Below are 20,579 nucleotides of genomic sequence, written 5' to 3'. Positions count from 1 at the left end.
TGAATGTGCCTTTAATAGGATTAAGACGTAGGACACAATGAGTAGAAGCCGACCTATGGGTTGGGTAGTTTTGGGTGCTTAACACCTTCTCGAAATCGTACCTAAACTCCGAACCCATACTCTAGTAGTAAGACTAGTCCTTCCATGTAAGGGCGCTATATTCATAGTTCCTAGACCATAAAACTAAGTGGCAACTCCTTGTGTTTTCTTCGCCCTGGTCCATTTAACCGAGGCATACTTCCCAAACCACGCATTGCACCCACACATATAGAACATGTAATTCAATGGTTGGATTTTCAAAATATGAATTCAATAACAAGTTATTGAGTAGTGTAACAATATTTAGAATTACACCAGGTGTAAATTTTCTAGAGTTACACCTTTTTTAGACCTTAGATTTCAAAGAAATCTAACGGTTAAAAAATGCATCATTAATGTTTATTATTTTTGACATCCTTACCTAATTAAATACATTTTTTTCTCCAATTATTTATTGCTTTCCAAATTCATTCCCATTGAAGTACACATCTTTAACGTGTCTTTTTTTTTTTTTTTTTTTTTCCAAATTTGTCTCCATTTTTTTCTCTCCTTATTTATTGCTTTCCAAATTCCTCCCTATTAAAGGCACATCTTTAATTTTTTTAATTAAAAAAACATGAAAATATTAGAATTTGTTAAAATCTTAAATGTGTTGAGAGAGAGAGAGAGAGAGAATTTTAACATGTTTTAGAAGAAACTATCAAAATCTTATCCTTAGTGTTAGTGATTAGAATTTTTTTTTAATTCAAACTCATATTCTCTACAAATTGATAATAATATTTTCATAATTTAAAAAAAAAAAAAAAGTTACTCTCTCTCTCTCTCTCTCTCTCTCTCTCTCTCTCTCTCTCTCTCTCTCTCTCTCTCTCTCTCTCTCTCTCTCTCTCTCTCTCTCTCTCTCAACACGTTAAAGCTTTTGAATTTATTAATGTAGATGGTGTAACAAGCAATAAATATTTCATGATGTCATAAGCAATTGATTTTTTTAACACTTAGATTTTATAGAAATTTATGGTTTAAAAATAGTGTAACTCTTGTAGTGTAATTTTAAATAAATAATATTACACTACTTAATATTTTTAAATTGAATGCGAATTTTAACATATATATCCACCATTGGATTACATTATCTTTGTGTATTCTCCATGCTTGTAAAATTTCAAGATGATTAAATATCAATAATTATATCATCAACAATTGTTTAAATTCAAGTTTTTGTATTTTAAAATAATGAAGAAAAAATGAGTTTATGGATCGAATAATAAATGACAATTGATTGACATGAATATTGGTGTGCATGTTAAGAACATCTAATTCGACGGTGGAATTTTTAAAATATGAATTCGATAACAAGTTTGGATAATGTAATATTACTTAAAGTTACACCTAGTGTAACTTTAAATAATGTTACACCACTCAATATTTTTTAATTGAACGCAAATTTTAACAAAACTACCGTTGGATTATATTATCTTTATGTATTCTCAATGCTTGCAAAATTTCAAGATGATTAAATATCAAAGTCATGTTATCAATTAATTGTTTAAATTCAAGTTTTTGTAGTATAAAATATTGAATAAAAAAATGAGTTTATAGATCAATTGGTAAATAACAACTGATTGGCATGAATATTGATATGCATGTTAAGAACATATAAAATATATAATTCAGCGATGAAATTTTTAATGTATGAATTCAATAACAAGTTATTGGGTGGTGTAATATTTCTTATAGTTACACTTGGTGTAACTTTAAATAATGTTATACCACTCAATATTTTTTAATTGAATTTGAATTTTAAAAAATATATCCACCGTTGGATTATATTATCTTTATGCATTCTCCATACTTGCAAAATTTCAAAATGATTAAATATCAATAGTCATGTCACCAATCAATTGTTTAAATTCAAGTTTTTGTAATTTGAAATAATGAGGAAAAAAATGAGTTTATAGATTGAATAGTAAATAACAACTGATTGGCATGAATATTGGTATGCATGTTAAAAACATATAATTTAATGGTGAAATTTCTAAAATACGAATTCAATAATAAGTTATTGGGTGGTGTAACATTGCTTAGAATTACACCTAGTGTAACTTTAAATAATATTACATCACCTAATATTTTTAATTGAATGTGAATTTTAACAAATCTACCGTTAGATTACATTATCTTTATGCATTCTCCATGCTTGCAAAATTTCAAGATAATATATCAATAGTCATGTTATCAATTAATCATTTAAATTCAAGTTTTTGTAGTTCAAAATAATGAATAAAAAATGAGTTTATGGATCGAATGATAAATAATAACTGATTAACATGAATATTGTATCAATGTTAAGAACATATAGAAAATTTAATCTAATGATGGAATTTTTAATATATGAATTCAATAACAAATTATTAGGTGGGGTCAAAGGCATATATTAAAGGGAAAATTCATGAACATATGTATATAGGGTAAGGAAATTTGAGTGGGGCCAAAGAGAAATTGCCCCTTTCACCCTCAATCCTTCTGGGTCTGTCCTGGTCTAGGTTCAAATCCTTCATCCTATCGTAACTATCTAACTATAAAGAAAAAAAATATATATATATATATATATATATTAACTTTTCCATGAATCAGAACATGCCACGTGGCTTGACCATGCAGTGGATAAACTCTCATTGGTAGATGCCCTCTTGTTTCTCTCCCAATCGTGAATAACAGCCATCAGATCCGTCAGCTTAGCACTAATAGTACGACAGCAATTGGCATGAACGGTTCGAACAGCTTTAAAGTCTTCGCTATCTTTGCAGAACCCACTGAAATAATTTGTGTCCAAGAACCTCACGGTAAGGCCTAGCTCTTTAAACGCACCTTCATGCATCATGTTTAATAAAACATCTTGCTCCTTTAGTCCCACAGAGTTATTTTTCATGGCATACCATGCATCAAACAATGACATGGTCTTGTTGTTGGATCTGATAAAGTAGAAGCCAGTGTTGATGGGATTGTCTTCAGACCATTCGTTGCCATTGAAGTTATCAGTGCTGATTTGAAGATCTATCCTTTCATTTTGGCTTAGCATTGGAAATGGGTTCCTTAACCACATTACATCAGTGTCCTGTAATGAAAGCATTCATCAGTCAATTTGGTCGCATGAAATCATAATCACTAATAGTATAATCAGCCGTGGAACAAAACCAAATAATGGTGTAAAGACTAAAGTTATTCTTTTTCACATTTATGTTAGCGACATAATATTTTTCACAATTATTGACATAACTTATTATAGTTTGAATATTATTAGTTTCACTGATATTCTTCAATGACACCACTTTTATTATATATTAATCTCAATTCCAAAAAAGTTATGTCACCAACTGTAAAAAAATGTGTGAAAATTTTTGTCTATAATAAGAAAGTTAATTTTGTACCGAAGGCTATTTCGGTTTGGTTAGAGAAATGAAATATTTTGGTATTGATGTACCGTTTCGGGGTTAGTAACTATATATATGTGTATATTAATTAATTAATTTTTATAATTATAACATTAAATTTAAAAATTACATATTTTATAAGTCTAACATTAATTTAAGTGCATTAACCCAAATATATATTAACTTAAATACTTTTTTATTGTATTAGCCGATACACCAAAAATATTTCCAAAATCAGTATTTTATTCAATATATTTTAGAAGAATACTAGTACCAATTTAATGGCTAGAATGGCATCGGTATGCCATACTGGTATTAAATTCCTTGTTCGTTAGACATTTTTTCTTAGGGTGGCCATACCAGCAATTGACTTCCTTGGTCGCTAGACATCTTTTTCCTAGGTTGGTGTTTATTACATAGGTTTTAGCCTTTTTATTTATTTATTTATTACCCCATAAGTACAAGCAGTTTTTTTTTTTTTTTTTTTTTTTTTTTTATGGGGAAGTACAAGCAGTTAGGTCATTAATTCATTCTTCACTTTGGTTGATTATTGTACGCTAGTTATGGCTGTTAGGTCATTCATTCCTCATTTAATATCACCTCAAAGAAGGGGCAGTTAATTAATTAGGCGGCTCCAACTATGCTTTACTGCATCTATAGGTAGGTTTTTTTTTTTTTTTTTTTTTTTTTTGAGAAAGCATCTGTAAGTAGGTTGATATGCTGAAATGAAATTAAGCAAGCTGAGTATGATCACAAGCATTACCAAATTAAGTATTACCACAGTGGGTTAATCCCATATTGAAAAATATAGGTATGAGTTAAAGACGTTTAAAGTCTGTGCTGTGTGTCCAAGAGTTAGACCATTTTGGATATATACTATTGTAAGTTTCAGTGTTAAAAATATTTAGTATTCTAAGAAGAAGAAAAAATTAGTATTACCACATTCTTTTTGTAGAAATCAATGAGATTAGGGTGAATTTTTCAAACCAAGCAAAGCCCTGGAGGAGGAACAGGAATTGGTCCTATAGATATATTTTATCTTGACCTTTGAAAACCATTCATTTCTGCTCATCCCTTGAAGTATTGATCATATAAGCAATATTATTCATATAAAAAAATTTATGTATTTCTCATTAAAAAAAAAGAAAGAATATATATGCTTCAAGAATTAATGGAATATTATTGCAAAACATGCAGGCAAAATTTTGAATATTTGTGTGCTTTGTAGCTGGCCATATTGTTTCTTTTTTTCTTTTCGTTTTTTTCTAGCTAATTATAGAAGTATGCAGTGCGCACCTTCAATATTATAACAGAATTATAATTATAATTTAACTTTCGACTGTTGCCATGTTGTTATAACAACATGGCAACAGTCGAAAGTCAAATTAATCATGTGTAAGCCCTATGCTTGAGGTTATGATTCAGACCTCTAATACTTCTATACAAAAGCAGACACTACTGGGAAGAATTTGAAAATTTTCTCTTTTTTTCTACTATTTTGAGTTCAAGCAACATCAATCTCCTAACTTCAGTTTCAAAAAATTCCATCATACATACTCAGCCTCTACATAATATTCCTAAGTTCTGTTTTATTCTAAATATGGTCGGATTAGAAAAACAACGATTTATTTATTGAGAAGGAGAAAAACCCATGATCATTTCGTAACCTTCAAGTTCTATGGTCCTAATAGAAGACTAATTCTGTAATCCTAATAAAAGATTTAGGAATAATATATAACAAAACAAATATAAGATAAGATAGCTAGAATCACTTTCAGAGGTAAGTAATCTTTGTTGGGTGCATAATTTGATAAATATCTAGACTCATTAAATCAGTGGACAGCTCTAAATACTAACTTTAATTAAGTAATGTTAACATTGATTTTTGATCAACTTAATCATGTGATGATAAACTCTACAAAAACACGGCTCAAATTTAGTTTCTCATTTTTTAAATAACCCTATAATAATGTTCATAAATTTGAGATAGAAACGTACCGTGAAAACAAAGCTGTAATCTCGCTTTAGTACTTCTCCAAGAAACAGGGTTCTCCTCCACATCATCTTGATAAAACTATCAGACATGTAAACCTTCTCACCATTGGAGTCTACCCCATCGTCCATTTGGAGCCTATAGCAATGAAGCCGAAGAAATTTGCACCGTTCAAACGATGTCTCATCGACCGCAACAAGTAGAAGGTGATCAACCAATTTTCGTGTATCTTCCCCAAGCCAAAAACTATCCAAAAACAAATCTAGCATTGGCTTATCGCCTTCTACATAAGCCTTGTTGACAATAGCGATTACTACGGTCTTGTTCTCCATTGAAGCCTCAGATAAAGCAGCTTCGAGTGCATCTTTGTTGCTGGTCACGTTGCACTTATAACACATATAATATAAGAAGAACACAAAATCAGATTTATATAAACAATCAACATTATAGATTCATATTTTAAGAAAAAACAAGAAAACAATAATTATAATATGCTATTCTTGAATCTTAATCTTGATGATGCTTACCGTCTTAGAGAGTGTACATGGTTGATATGGGAATGAAAAGAGTGGCGTGAAACCGATGTAGGGGGTTAGGAATACATAGAGTAAACAGAAGGACAAAAGGCAGACTGTGATTGTTATATGAGTGCGTCGATCTTTGAAAAATTCCATGTGTTTGCCGAGAGATCTCTAACCAGTTACAGGTGAAGAGGGTATTGGAGAAGAGAAACACAGCATGTAGAAGAGAGTAGGATCTGGACTGCTGGTTTTTTTTAATAGCATCCGTATTCACATCTCAGCTTTTTTTTGGAAACTATACTACGTTTTTCTCACAGGATCTTATATATGGGCTTTTAATGTACTCCGTATCCTACTAGGATATCTATTATATAATCCTCTATATATATATATATATATAAAGAGTACGAAAGTACCCTAAAACCCTTAAACGTAGGGCAGAAAACAGGGTCACGCAGAAAACAAACATCAAAGTAAGGGGAAAAAACTCCATTTTGACATGGCCTTTTGTTTCTATAGATTCACTAGGATTCAATCTCTCTGTATTTTCTTTTTTCAATCAATGTTTTTCATATTCATGGTGATGGGGTTGGTCTCTCTTCACAAAGATACTGATTTTTTGTGATTAAGTGAAAAGAATTGTGGGTGTTCTAAATAATTGTGATCAATTGTTTAGTGATTGAGTTTGAAAATTTTTGTGTTTATTTTGCTTCTATTCGTAATCATTTGATGCCAAAATCTGTTTTGTATTTTGTTTGTTTGTCAAAAAAAAAAAAAAATTCAAAAGTTTTGATATCAATTATTATAGTTTAGCATTCAGTGGCGGCTTTACGTATTGATCAGGGTGTTCATTTAGCATTCAGTGACGGCTTTACGTATTGATCAGGGTGTTCACATGAACACCCTGAGTTGGAGGGAAAAAAAATTATATACCTTAAAAAAAATAAAAATTTTAAATTAATATAGGTTATTGAACACCCCAAATAAAAATTTGAAATCACGAAATTTTGCTCACCATTGGCATAGTTTGTATTTGAGAGAGCATTTTAAACAAAATTCAAGAGTTATAAAAAAACTGGCACAGATAGCTATTGCCACACACTTTAATAGTGTCATCAAGTCATGTGGGCTAGTTTCTTTATTTATTTTCTTTTGTTAAGGAAAATGCGTTAATAAATAATATTTTTAAAGAATTTTGTTAATGACTAAGACCGTGGTTAAGATATAATTAAATAATGTTTTTATGTACATTTTTTTTTTTTTAAAAAGTCAAATTACACTTATATCTAAAAATTATATACAACCACAATAAATTTATGTGTGTAAGCCAATGAATTATTAACGATTATTTTAAAAAATTAAGCCAAATTGTGTGCATATATACAAAAAAGTACACATTACTTTATGAATGTAAGCTAATATATCATTAACAAGTGTATTTTTTTTTATTTAAAAAAATTATCTATTATACTCATAATAGCACTTGTTTACAATATCTTATTATAAAATTTCATATATATATATATATATATATATTTTGTGACGTCAATATATTTAATTTAATTTTTATTAATTTATTAAATTTGAGTTCTTTAATGACCATCCTGGAAAAAGTTCTAGAACCACCACAGTTGACATTGAATCTAGCTTTCCATTTAAACGTGAGTCCCTCTCCCTCAAATTCTTCACATTCATTCATATGAGGGCTAAGGATTTGTAATTTTTTGTTGAGATCAAGGAAACCATGTTTCCTTATTGAAAGTTATTTATATATTCACTTCTATATGAATCGATATCGATGATATCTTAATGAGAAATTGTGTCCCAAGCATTGTTTATGTAAAGTAGCAAACTAGTATTACCAAAAAACAATTTCAATATTAATTTTTTCCCCTTTTTCTTAAATCAATGATTTTGTTCTAATGCTTAGCTAGATTAAAATTTGATGTTATATATTTGATCTATTAAGCGCATACCTTGCATATTTGCTTGAAATTCTATTCTCATGGCCTTTTTGATTTGTTACTAACTACATGTAATAGTTGATATTTTCTCGGTGAATCGTGAGAAGAAGTTTGGTGAGTAATAGATGTTAGGTTTGGGTTGCTAGTCCATGACTGTTGGAAAAAATTCTATATAATTGTGAATAAATTTTAGCAAGTACAGTGGAAGCACAACTACATAAGAACACAATAATTTACGTGAAAACACTTTCTCTTTGAAGGGAAAAATCACGAAACAAATTCCGAATAATTTCACTATATTAAATAGAGATAACAACACTTAGAGATACAACTTGAATAAAAAAAAATTATCTTTTTCTTTTTACTCACTGTGTATCTCTCACAAATTTTTCTTGCTCTTTATATTTTTCTCTTTTCTTTTGCTTGCTTTCACTCATGCAGTTCTTCAAGACTGCACCAATCCTTACACTCTGGGACTTCTATTCACTCCTTTTTCCCTCCTACACCAAATGGTTGAATGGCCATACTTTATATTTCTTCACCCTTTTCTTCTTTTCTTCCTTCAACGTGTCTCACAAGCTTAACATCACATCTTCATTCATGTGGCTTGACTTTTGTACATCCCTTCATAATTGTTGCTAGACTTTTGTACATAATTATAGAGAAAAAAGGATCACTTCAATTCTTCTTTTTGGAAAGCTTCTCCAACAAGCTCAATCAAACTTTCTGACTTCTTGGCAATTTTTTGAACATTTAATGAGCTAGTCAAAAGAGTGGGCTAGTCCCACGTGGCACAATGCACCTAAAAATCTCCCCCTCTAACCCACTTAGGGTATATTTGGTTGGGGTGAAAACATGGAGGATGGAAAATAGGGAGAGGAAAATAGGGTAGAAAATGACATTTTCCACTGTTTGGTTGAGAGGGGGAGGAGGAGAGAAAAGTGGAGGGGCTCACAAGTTTTCTCTCCTCCCCCTTCAAAATACAATCTCTCCAAATTGGAGAGAAAATTGGAGTGAAAAGTGGAAAAAATGTTTGGACAAAACTGCCCCACCTCTTTTTAACGTTTCTGGCTCTTTTTTTTTTTTTTTTTTTTTTTGACTTTTCCTTTGTAACGTTGGCTTTTTTTTTTTTTTTTTTTGGTTTTGTCAGGTGGTCAGTTCTTCTTCTTTTCCTTATTTTTTTTTTCTTAATTTTTTTTTATTTTTTTAAGAAAACACTTTTGGATGATTTCTTATGCTATTTTTTGAAATGTCCACTTTCATCTATACACAAATTTTTTTTTTTTTTAAGTATAATGTATTACTTTTTGTTTTATTTAAGAGGGACATGAGAGTAAATTTATATAAACTTTATTTTCAAAAAATTCAAAAAGTTTTCCATCCCTCTACTTTTCCACACTCTCAACCAAACACAAATGAGGAAAACTAAAAACTTTTCTATCCTCCCACTTTTTCATCCTTCCTCTATTTTCTATCCTTTCACTTTTCCATCATTCCAACCAAACGAACCCTTGGGGAGGAGATCTTCAACTCAACTCTTCAGTTTGAATTTATGCTGGTCAAGCCTACACTAGGCTCAACCTTTTTCATTATCTTCACTAACATTGAGAAAATTTCATCAAAGCACCTTTCATTCTCAAATAATTTATTTCACCTTGGATATTCCTAATCCAATTTATTGGCTCCCCCTCATCAGAAGCTCAAATATTCTCAAAACTAACTACTCAATGTTCTTCAGTGCAACTCTTTTCAAAAGGTTCAATAATCTCTAGTAGATGATATTGCTCCCCCTGCTCAAGACCTTCACGATCTTTCACTTCATCATTTTGCTTCCTAGCATCATAATATTTTTCATCAAATATCATTTCCTTATTTTAAGCATTGTCAGGTAAAGTGAATTTTGCTCTCTTTGTTGCAACACCATTAATATCACCTCTCAACTGTGGAGTTCTCTCAAAAACTTTGTCTACATTGAACTTCTTTTTACAGGTCTTCACATGAGTCCTGTACATACCACAACAAACATGCCCTCTTGCAACAACTAATGATCCTTTAGACAGTTTCCATCTTCCATTGCCAAGATGGTTACAATAACCTGCTCGATCTATAGCCAATGTAGAAAACACATTCATCTTTAAATCTGGAACTTGTCGCACATCCTTTAACATCAACATGCAACCAACATTGGTCTTAATGCACACATCATCAATTCTCACAATTTTTGAATAAATGAAGTTACTCATCTTCACAACACCAAAGTCACTTGCTTTGTATGTGGTGAACAACCCTTTTGTAGGGATAACATGGTGGGAGGCTGCTGAATCAACAACCCACTCAACATCAATCTTAGCAACATGCTCACACTTTTGCTCTTTAAGAAAAAGCATCTGAACTTCCTCATCAAGCACAACTGCTGCAATATTCTTCTCATTATGATTCTTTTCATTTTTGTCTCCAATTTGTTATTTACTCCAATGCCAACAGTTTCTTTTTATATGACCCTTTTTCCCACAATGGAAGCATTCTCTCATCTCTTTAAACTGAAATCTACCTTTTGATTGTGACCTATCATTAAATTTAGCCCAATCATCAGGCCCTTTGCTTCTATTTCTACCCCTATTCTCCATGACGAAAGATTGATCTTGTGCATTGTTTATACAAGCGTCTCTTCTGCAAACCTTTTCACTTAGAATCAAATCTTGAATATCATCACATTTGAGTTTTCTCTTCCCTGCAAAATCGCTCACTACCATTCTCATGGCCTCTCAACTGTTTGGCAATGAAACCAAAACAATTAATGCATGGATCTCACCATCAAAATCAATCTCCACAGAGGACAATTGATTTGTGATGGTGTTAAACTCATTTAGATACTGAGCCACAAGAGTACCTTTCACCATCTTCAGATTAAATAACTTCTTTATCAGATGCACCTTGTTGTTAGTCGAAGGTTTTTCATACATGCTAGACAAAACCTTCATCAGATCCATTGTGGTCTTCTCTTTCACAACGTTGTGTGCAACTGATCTTGTCAAAGTTAATCATATAACTCCTAGCACCTGTCTATCAAGAAGACTCCATTCCCCTTCTTCCATACCATTTGGTTTCTTCCCCAAAAGAAGAAAATGTAATTTCTTCCCATACATATAATCTTCAATCTACATCTTCCAATAGCCAAAGTCTGTGTCGTCAAACTTCTCGATTTTTGACATCTTTCCTTCTTCTCCAGCTATTGCTCCTAATCAAACCTATTCTCTAATACCACTTGTTGGGAAAAATTCTATATAATTGTGAATAAATTTCAGTAAGTACAGTGGAAGCACAATCACACAAGAATACAAAGATTTACGTGGAAACCCTTTCTCCTTAAAGGGAAAAACCACAGGACAAATTTCAAATAATTTCACTATATATTAAATAGAGATTACAACACTTAGAGATACAACTTGAGTAAAGAAAAACTATCTTTTCCTTTTCACACATTATGTATCTCTCACAATTTTCTCTTTCTCTCTATATTTTTCTCTTCTCTTTTGCTTGCTTTCACTCATGCAATTCTCCAAGACTGAACCAATCCTCACACTCTGGGACTTCTCTTCACTCCTTTTTCCCTCCTACACCAAATGGCCAAATGGCCTTATTTTATATCTCTCCATCCTTTTCTTATTTTCTTCCTTCAACATGTCTCACAAGCTTAACATCACATCTTCATTCATGTTAGGTTCTAAAAGTTTAGAAAAACTGAAAAACCATGAACACAAACTTGTCTAGATATAGATTTCTAAGTCTTTAGGTTTGATTAGACAATGTTTAAGGTGTTGCAAATCAAAATACAAGGAAAAAGAAGCTGCAGGTTCAGGAAATTCGAAACATGTCAGGTTTGACCGATCGAGAAGAAGGCTTGACCAATCGAGATGTGTTTCTACAAATTTTAATTTCAGCCAACAACTCATTAAGCCCATTAAGTAATTAGGGTTTCAGATCTAATTCTCTTAGTATTTAAAGAAAACCCTAAGGCTTGTTTTGTTATGATTTTTGAGGTACTCTTTTGAGATCTAAAAGGTACCGTGCTTCTCCTTTCAAAGTCACTACCAGAATTCCATCTACACATTATTAGAATCAATAGATCTAAAGTTGTTACTATAAGATCAACTATTGCTGATGATCTAAAGTTTTGAGTGGGATCTCAAAGTCACAAGCATGGGTATTTATGTTCAACAAATTCAGATAGAAGAGTCCATTAATTCAAAGCTGCACGTGGTTGTGTAAGTAAGTACTACAATAGGTAGCTTTAGATTTAGGGAGAAAATTTATTGTAAAACTTCCATTCTATCATAGTGAATTTGTTGCCTTGAGATAGATTATGTTAAATACTTCCCAAATTTTTTATCTTGAAAATGTTGGTTTCATTGGTTTTCCTGGGTCATCGTATCGCTGTCTTCTTTACTTTTCTGCACTTAGTGATATGATTATTTGTGTTTCACTTAGATCTGAATAATAACCCTAAGTATCAACTTGGTTAATTAATTAAGTTAAAAAATCTGAGTATACAAGGGTTTAAACGAACAAACAATTGACGTGGCTTGACTTTTGTATGTCCTTTCATAAATGTTACTAGACTTTTGTACATAATTATAGAGAAAAAAAGGATCACTTCAATTCTTCTTCTTGGAAAGCTTCTCCAACAAGCTCACTCAACTTTGCTGACTTCTTGGCAATATTTTGAACAAGCTCATTTAATGAGCTAGGCAAAAGAGTGGGCTAGACCCATGTGGTGCAATGCACCCAACAATGACCACATGAGCTAGACCACTTGGCTTGCTTCAAAATTGTATATGTTCAGCGTGGTGCTGAATTAGGGTGTATTTGGTTCAGCTTTTTGTAAAAGTGAATAATGAAAAAGTGCATTTTCAAAAAGCTGAGTGTTTGGTAAAAGCTGTTAAAAAGTGCTTTTTGAAAAAGCTGAGTGTTTGGCTAGCACTTATAAAAGTGGCAGTTTGAGGGATAAATTACCAAAAAGGACAATGTATATATAAGAGCATCTCCAGCAGGTTAGACAAATTTTTGTACTGTTTGGACAATCAACAGTGACATTTATCTTTTGCCTACCCACTTTTTTAATTTTTATTTTGTAATCAAATTTATTCTTTTTTAATATTTATTTTTTTCTTTTTCTATTCATTCTCAACAATTATATTTTTCAACAAAAAGTGTTACATCCACAATATTTTTTGCAATACTTTCACAAGAATCATAACAAAATCTTATATGGAAAGTTGTTACTAGTTCTAATTTGAACCCACCACTGAAATTATATTTTTACTCATCAATATTAGCTACTTACTTAAAATTTAATGTGAAAATATTGTGAAAATATTGTGGTAATATTTTTAAATTGTGATTTCTAATTCTTTACCTTTCTTTCATCCATATGTTTCCTTTTCCTTTTTTTTTTTTTTTTTCTCTTGCTTTTTGTCCACCACACACGTATACCATTGTCCACATCCTCTCCTTTTTCTTTTTCTTTACTTCCACTTTCCAAAAGCTCCTCATTCTTTCTTCTTCTTTTTTTCCTTTACTTCCACTTGATTCCAGAAGCTCTTCGGCTCTCTCATTTTCTTTTTTTCTTTTTTTTTTTCTTTTCCTACTTGATTCCATAAATTCTCTAGCTCTCTCTGTGATACTTGATTCCATAATCTTGCTTGCTTTTTTGGTGTCATTATCTTCAAAGTTCAAACACACACAGACACAGACATGCATGGAGAGAGGAGAAATTGTCTTTGCTCCACCACACCACCACCGCTGCTCCTCCTCCTCACTGCGGAGTGCATGCAATCAGGGGTCATATCGGCTTCTTTTTTTTTTTTCTTGATCATTTATTGTTGTTCTGATTTTTTTTTTCCTGTTCTTGATCTGCTGCTGTTGTTGTTTTGATTTTAGATTTGTTGTTTAAATTATATCAGTTTTATGAGAGCAAGAATTTTTTTGCTTTTATTGTTGTGGTTTGATTAATTTTAAAATTATGTTTTTGAGTTTGTATTTTGATTATGCTTGAGATGGGAGGCGTGAGAGGAGCTTCGTGCAAAGGGAGAGCAAAGAGATCAAATGAGGGGCGTGAGGCTTCAAGCGTGAGAGAAGAATTGTTATGGGTATTTTCGTAATTCATCATCATCCCAACGGTAACAGTATGCGCGTTTTGATTTATGGACCTCAGGAGGTCTATAAATTTTGCGCGTTTTGGACACGATTTTTGCCTGAGCCCAAAACGCAACTTTTATCAAAAAGTTGCGTTTTGGGCTGAGCCAAACGCAATTTTTCTTCAGCTTTTTCTAATATGCACGTTTTCAGCTCCTAAAAGTGCAAACAAACGCACACTTACAAGTAAATTAGCACGTATTAAATATACACGTATAAGTAAAGTCCTACGTTGAATAAGAATGACAAGAGATAATTGTTAATGTAATATAGCTAGATCTGAACTTATAGACTAAGTCTTTTGCACATGGAATTAAGCAACACAAAAAGGGGACTTAACAGTTTTAATGATCCATTTGGAGTTGCAACATTGATTAGTGAAGTAAATAACAATATAATACATTTTAGAATGGAGACTTCTCTAGGTGGACCCAGATTAATTAGATATTACTATTGGTTAGGGGCCACGTGCTAAGTGCATCAAAATTGTTGATTAACACTTCTATCTTTGGTTGCTTGCATGGATCCCTATGCATTTGCCACTAGCTAGCTATATTAATTTTAGGCAAACAAACTACCTTAAAAAAATGAGATTTTTTTTATGATTATTTTTGGCGAGGTTAGGATATAATATATGTTTATACATTCCAAACAAACGAAAGTACAAGTTCCCGTTTTACCTTTCCATAAATAAAAAAATAAAAAAAGGGTTCCCGTTTTACCTTTAATCAACGTGGTCATAAAGTTTGCCTAAATTCTAAATTAATGGCTTTATTTTCTATTTCTCAATCTAAGCTGCGTCTACTAAGTCCAGAAATAACTACAGGTACTGATGTGGTTTTTTCTATAGTTTTGCACTCAGTTATTCTGCTTATATTATTGAATTGAAATCCAAGCATTGAAAAAAGAAGAAAAAAAAAAAAAAACTACATGTGTTAACATCAAGATCAAGAAGTCTTAGTAAGAATGTCGCCATGCATGATGCTAAGTAATAGGTTTATTATTATATCTTTAAGTGTTTCTTAAGCTTCTAAGATGTTTCTTCGATATACCGGTCCTGGTATATCCTAGCTGTTTTAATAATTATAGTTATTTATACATTCGAGAGATCTAAGAATCTCTAAATGGGAATGGTATTTTTGGAACTATTCCCACTTCCACTAGTGAAATGTAATGACCATACTATAAAAAGAGTGAAGGAGCTTTGTATAGTAAGTAATCCAGACATATAGGACATACTGCTTTGGGTAAGATGTCCTTTCCTCTTTCTCCTTCATCTCCCTCTTCTTCTTCTTCTTCTTCTTTTTATTTTTTAACTTTTTACACTTCCCACCTCAAATGATGACTATGGATGTTCTCTTGCTTAAAATCATTCTTTTACAAACAAACATAGCATTGGTTGAGGTTACTCTTAAGATACTTTTTCTGTTCAATATGCTTAGTTTAGCGTAAGTGTGCATTTGGATTGGGATGGAAAATTAAAATTATTTTACTATTTAGCTTATTTTTGCTATTATTTATGGACTCTACTGCACTTTTTGGTATTATTCATGAACCCTACTGTACAATTTTAACTAACTTTTACATTTATCTACATTACTTTCAACAATAAGTTTTCAGTTTCAGAAAAATAAACGGTATTCAAACACACCATAAATTACACTTTCTATCTTCTTTCTTTAGAAAATTTTCTCCATTTAGAATAGTTAAATGCACTCTGCATAAATATAAGCTTTATGTTTGATGCCTTGTCTTAAACTTTATTTTTCTGCTTTTTAGCAACTTGAGGTGGGCCTTTGAACCTTCAATGGATCCTCACTTTGATTTTTGCAGTTCTTAAAACTAGATGAACAACTTGTATATTTGTCTAGTCTTTCAATTTAAAGACGTCTATTAACTTGAAAATCTTATTATTGTTTGGCTCTAATGTTAAGAAATCAAGTTCCCAAAAACAAAATTTAATTAGGAAATTTTAGCTTCGCTAATGATTCATAATTGAAAATAAAAGAAAAGGGTTCCTTAAAAATATTACAAATGGCTTAATATTATTCTTTTCTTGCACTGGTAGGTGGTAGCATATATATATACAGAAGTTGAGTTACATGGATTCACGAGGAGCACTTAGACCAAAAAGAGTCTCCTTTGGAAATGAGCACCAATCACCATCTTACGCAGTGAGTCAAGCACAAATTGATTTGCATTAGAGTAATATATATATATATATATATATATATATATGTTTGCTGAAGTGGAAGCAAAATATTAACAATTTTTTCTCTGTATAATATTTTCCTGTTGTCTATTGAAACATGGTTAGAAAGGGAAGTTGGAACCTTGGACAAGAGCACAAAAATGCTTAGTGACTAATGAAAAGCCATATTGGTCTTCTTTCGGCCAATCTTTGGAGATTCCACATAACCCTATCCCTCCCATGGAGTTCCTTTGTCGCTCATGGAGCCCATCCTCCTCTAACTTCCTGCAGATATTTTCATCAAGTGTGAGAAATCACGTCCATATGCTATCTACATTTTAATCTCTTATTAAGAACCTTGCAACTCAAATGACACCTCATGGTATTTTCAACTGAGATAGTTATGATTCAAATTCTTTTGTCTGTAATTATCAATGTATAAGAAAAAATAGTCTTTTATGCTTTGAAAGTACGTTGAAATTATGTTGTGAAAAATATATTTTACTTACTTTATGATAAGGAAGAAAAGGAAACAGTAAGCACCTGGCCAGACGTGGCCGTGGGTTGAACATGCTATTATAATATATTACACACACACACGCATATATATGTGTGTGTGTATAGAGAGAGAGAGAGATGCTTGCTCTAATAAGGAATTTTTTTTTGTTCTGCAGAATCTGTTAATGCATTCACACGAGAACTGTAGTTTAGGGGAGCATGAGGTGAAGCTACATGATAATCTTACCTCAGGTGAGCATGAAGAAGAAAAGATGGAGGAAACCAAAGGGCATGCATCCCTAAGCAATAGAAGTACTAGTTCCAGCAAGGTGGATAACATCTGGGTAAGAAAAAGTGAATGTGATTGGAGTCACAGTAAGAAATAAAATTTTAAATTACGTTTTTATTTTGTGTTTGAATGCTTACACATCATAATTAATAGATATATGGTTCTACCTATTCCTTCAGAACTAGCATTCAAGTCTGTTAATCTTTGCCATCTCTTATGTCATGCACAAGTTCATTAGATTTATAAGAGTTTAACAACGATTGAATCTCCAGAGCTAGGTAATTAGTTTATATTATCTGACTGAATTTTCCTTTTTTTTTTTTTTTTTTTTTTTTAACAATAGTAATTTGGTTGGTTTTAGGGGTAATGGACCATGTGTCAACTTGTTCCAATCCATGTTTATCACGTGGTGTTTTGTATCATAGGATATGCAACACTCCACTTATAAAGGGGGAGGGTTCCTCACTTGTGGGGTCTACTTTTATGTGTTGTATATTCTGCTAAATCCGTGATGCAAAATAAAAATTTGGAGCCAACAGTAGCCATGAAACCTAGAGATGTCAAGAAAAAAGACAAGCTGTAATAAGCATGGTTATAATTATACATCAACCTAGACTAAGAGTCTCTCAACATATTTGTATGATTGTATTGTATCTTTGTGGGGTAGAAGTGTGTGGCTCAAAACTAACACAATCATGAGTTGATGGCCTGAACCAGAGTAGAACTTTACTGTTTTGTCCACTTATGCCTGCAATGCCTTTTGGCAAACATTTATACTTATAAAAGACCTTGTAACATTTCTTGAACCTCTCTTTTAACAGAAATGGATTACACTTGACAAGTCTGTTCAACCTGTTGTTCAAACTCGCAAGTCCTTTATTACTAGCTTATTTAGACGTAGAGTAAAGACCAAAGAGGAAGATAGACTTCGTACCGCCAATGTTCATGCTGCTCTTTCTGTGACACGCTTGGCTGCTGCAATTGCTGGCTTTGCTGCCAACAGCACCAAAGACAAAGAAGAAGCAAATAAAGATGTCAAGCATATTTCTAGTGAAGGCAAAGTAGATTGGGATCAGAATATGAGCAACATTGTTGCTTCAGCTGCAGCTCTAATAGCCACAATATGTGCTGAATCTGCAGAGTCAATAGGTGCAAACAGAGGTCATGTGGCTTCTGCCGTCAACTCAGGCCTTGCCACTCAAACCCCAGCTGACATGATGACACTAACAGCCACTGCTGCAACATGTGGTGTATACTTACCCTAGTTTCATAATATCGTTCTGATTATACAAAACAAAAACAATAAGTTTAACGACACAATATTTTTTATAATTTTTAGCATAATCTAACTGTGATTAATGCTTAATAAAATTGGTGTCAATAGTGGACCTAACTGAAAGTGTTGTTGCTTGAATCACAACAATCCTGTCAGCATTTGTGAAAAAAAAAAAAAAAAAAAAGGCGTGTCCCTAATATTACTTATTTCTTGCCAAAGCACATACAGGATTAATAAGCTGACGAGTTGAAAATTTTTGTCCCAGGCATGAGAGGAGCTGCAATGCTCAAGTCAAGAGCTATGGAATATGACAATTTAGCAAGGAAACTACTTGAAGTCGAGGCTCAGCTGCCAGTAGTCACACCTTCTGGTGAATTTACAGGCCCACGACTTCCATAATTTGTTATTCAAGTATATGAACATTTATGTATGTGACAGTAACACCTACACTCCTGTAGTTACAAAATGTTGAAAAACAATTTTTATGCGTGCAACCAGGGCATAAAAGACACAGGCGGATCTCCATCTATTCAAAGCATAAACAGCTTATTTTGAACCTTGAAAAGAAGTATCTGGGAGTTCTAACAACATCAAAGAAGTGTAAGATATATTCTTCTTTTCTAAACAGCTTACATGCTGTTTTTTTATTTATTAACACTCTGCTGGAATTGAAAGTATCATTTAACATATTCCAGACAAGATTATTCATGTGAAGGAGGAGGAAGCTCATGGAAACTTCTCCATCAGCCTGAAAAGTAACTGTGGTGATATCAAGCTCTGGTTTGAAGACAAAAATCAATCATTACTCTGGATATCAGTGATTTCTAATCTCTTACAGATGCACAACTCTTGTTGAGATATGTAAATTACTAAGTTTTAACAATCAAATTCATCAGGTCATCTGCTAGTTTATCTGTATAATGATCTGCTTGATATTGACTGATGGAAAAAGTGTACAATTTGGCTGAAAGCTCTTTGACATTTGATGCAAACGACAAGGTTATGGGGTACTGTAAAGAAATGACTAATGATAAATATGTAAGTCACTAAAGTTCTTCTATAAAGTCTCCATTAACTGATATCAGCTTTTTGGTTCTTTTTTAGCAACCCAGTATAATAATGAGAATGGGAATTATACATTTGTATTAATTAACAATGAAAATCTTTTTTTTTTTTTTGAGAAACATTAACAATGAAAATCTTAAACTAAATAAACACGTACAATATTGTATATATTTGCAAACAATATTGTATCTATTTGTTTAGTCTACCAAGTAAATTTCACCTTTCTAATAAACTAAAAGTTCTCTTAATGAGAAAGTCCATACACTCAAAATTTGATAAATAATTTTATACTCAACTGATGTGACAGATTGTTTATAATAAATAAAAATAATAATGTTAATATTGAGTTTAAATTACGGTAAAAATTTATCAATTTAACTATTATAAAAAATGTTGTAAAATTTTTTATATTTATAACATTGTATAATAATGGATTTCTAGGATTTGCGACTCATTAGCTCATTAGCTAGTTAAGAGTTGACTGAGGATGACAACACAATCATGACTGCAACAGGGCTTGCCTTCGAGTTCCCCAAGATACATGCCTGGCATGGCTGGATCTGTTAACGTGTGTCCCCCACTAATGTATACCTAACCACCATTTGTCCACTTGGGTTGCCATTCAAATCTCAATTTCGCCTCGAAAGTCATGACTTTGACAATTGCTGTTTACAGTAAGTCTAATTGCCGGTGACAGATTTCACAATAAAAAGTGATATGCTTTTCTTTGAAAGTGACTATTTTAATCATAATATACCCATTTCTAGGATGGTAAAATTTGTTGCGTAATCATCCCTAAAGCAATAGAATTCAACTTAGGACGACGAACCAAATTCAGAGAAGAAGTGAGAAAATATGATAATGTGAACTTAGGAAACTGCGTAGAAATCTACTAGAATAAAGAGTTGCGACTTACAAGGCTGCCGAGATAACTAGCTAAATGAATAAAAGACTATTTAGAAATGGCGTCTTAACGATTCTAACTTCACTCCTGGACAACTGATAGGGACAACTTCAGGCCCAAGGAGTCTGTTCAAACAGCTCCAAGCCTAACCTGCAAGGGAAGTATCTGCCTCGGTGGAAACTTTTGCCTTTTGGTACAAATGGTTCCTTACTTGCC

At 32.2% G+C, this 20,579-nt stretch overlaps 2 protein-coding genes across 5 annotated transcripts; one reads left to right on the top strand and one right to left on the bottom strand.

Moving 5' to 3' along the window:
• Positions 1-2,442: 2,442 nt before the first annotated feature.
• LOC126699321 (uncharacterized protein At1g28695-like) lies at positions 2,443-6,319 on the bottom strand. Its single transcript, XM_050397068.1, has 3 exons — positions 5,988-6,319; positions 5,466-5,846; positions 2,443-3,151 (listed from the first exon to the last, which is right to left on the bottom strand). Exons 1-3 carry the CDS (start codon positions 6,132-6,134, stop codon positions 2,651-2,653), a joined length of 1,029 nt encoding a protein of 342 aa, XP_050253025.1. The 5' UTR covers positions 6,135-6,319; the 3' UTR covers positions 2,443-2,650.
• A 7,183-nt stretch (positions 6,320-13,502) lies between these two features.
• LOC126700245 (uncharacterized) lies at positions 13,503-19,473 on the top strand. Of its 4 annotated transcripts, XM_050398287.1 has the most exons (8): positions 13,505-14,094; positions 16,209-16,314; positions 16,458-16,637; positions 17,006-17,173; positions 17,940-18,366; positions 18,660-18,764; positions 18,893-18,994; positions 19,090-19,473. In XM_050398287.1, exons 2-8 carry the CDS (start codon positions 16,243-16,245, stop codon positions 19,248-19,250), a joined length of 1,215 nt encoding a protein of 404 aa, XP_050254244.1. In that variant the 5' UTR covers positions 13,505-14,094; positions 16,209-16,242; the 3' UTR covers positions 19,251-19,473. The 4 variants fall into 4 exon arrangements, with proteins under 4 accessions (XP_050254246.1, XP_050254244.1, XP_050254245.1 ...); XM_050398288.1 differs by having other exon boundaries at positions 13,505-16,314; positions 17,940-18,363; XM_050398286.1 differs by having other exon boundaries at positions 13,505-16,314.
• The last annotated feature ends 1,106 nt before the right edge of the window (positions 19,474-20,579 follow it).

This window comes from Quercus robur, chromosome 9 (genome assembly GCF_932294415.1).
Source record: "Quercus robur chromosome 9, dhQueRobu3.1, whole genome shotgun sequence".
Taxonomy (NCBI): Eukaryota; Viridiplantae; Streptophyta; class Magnoliopsida; order Fagales; family Fagaceae; genus Quercus; species Quercus robur.
This window is presented reverse-complemented; position numbering and strand designations above follow the sequence as displayed.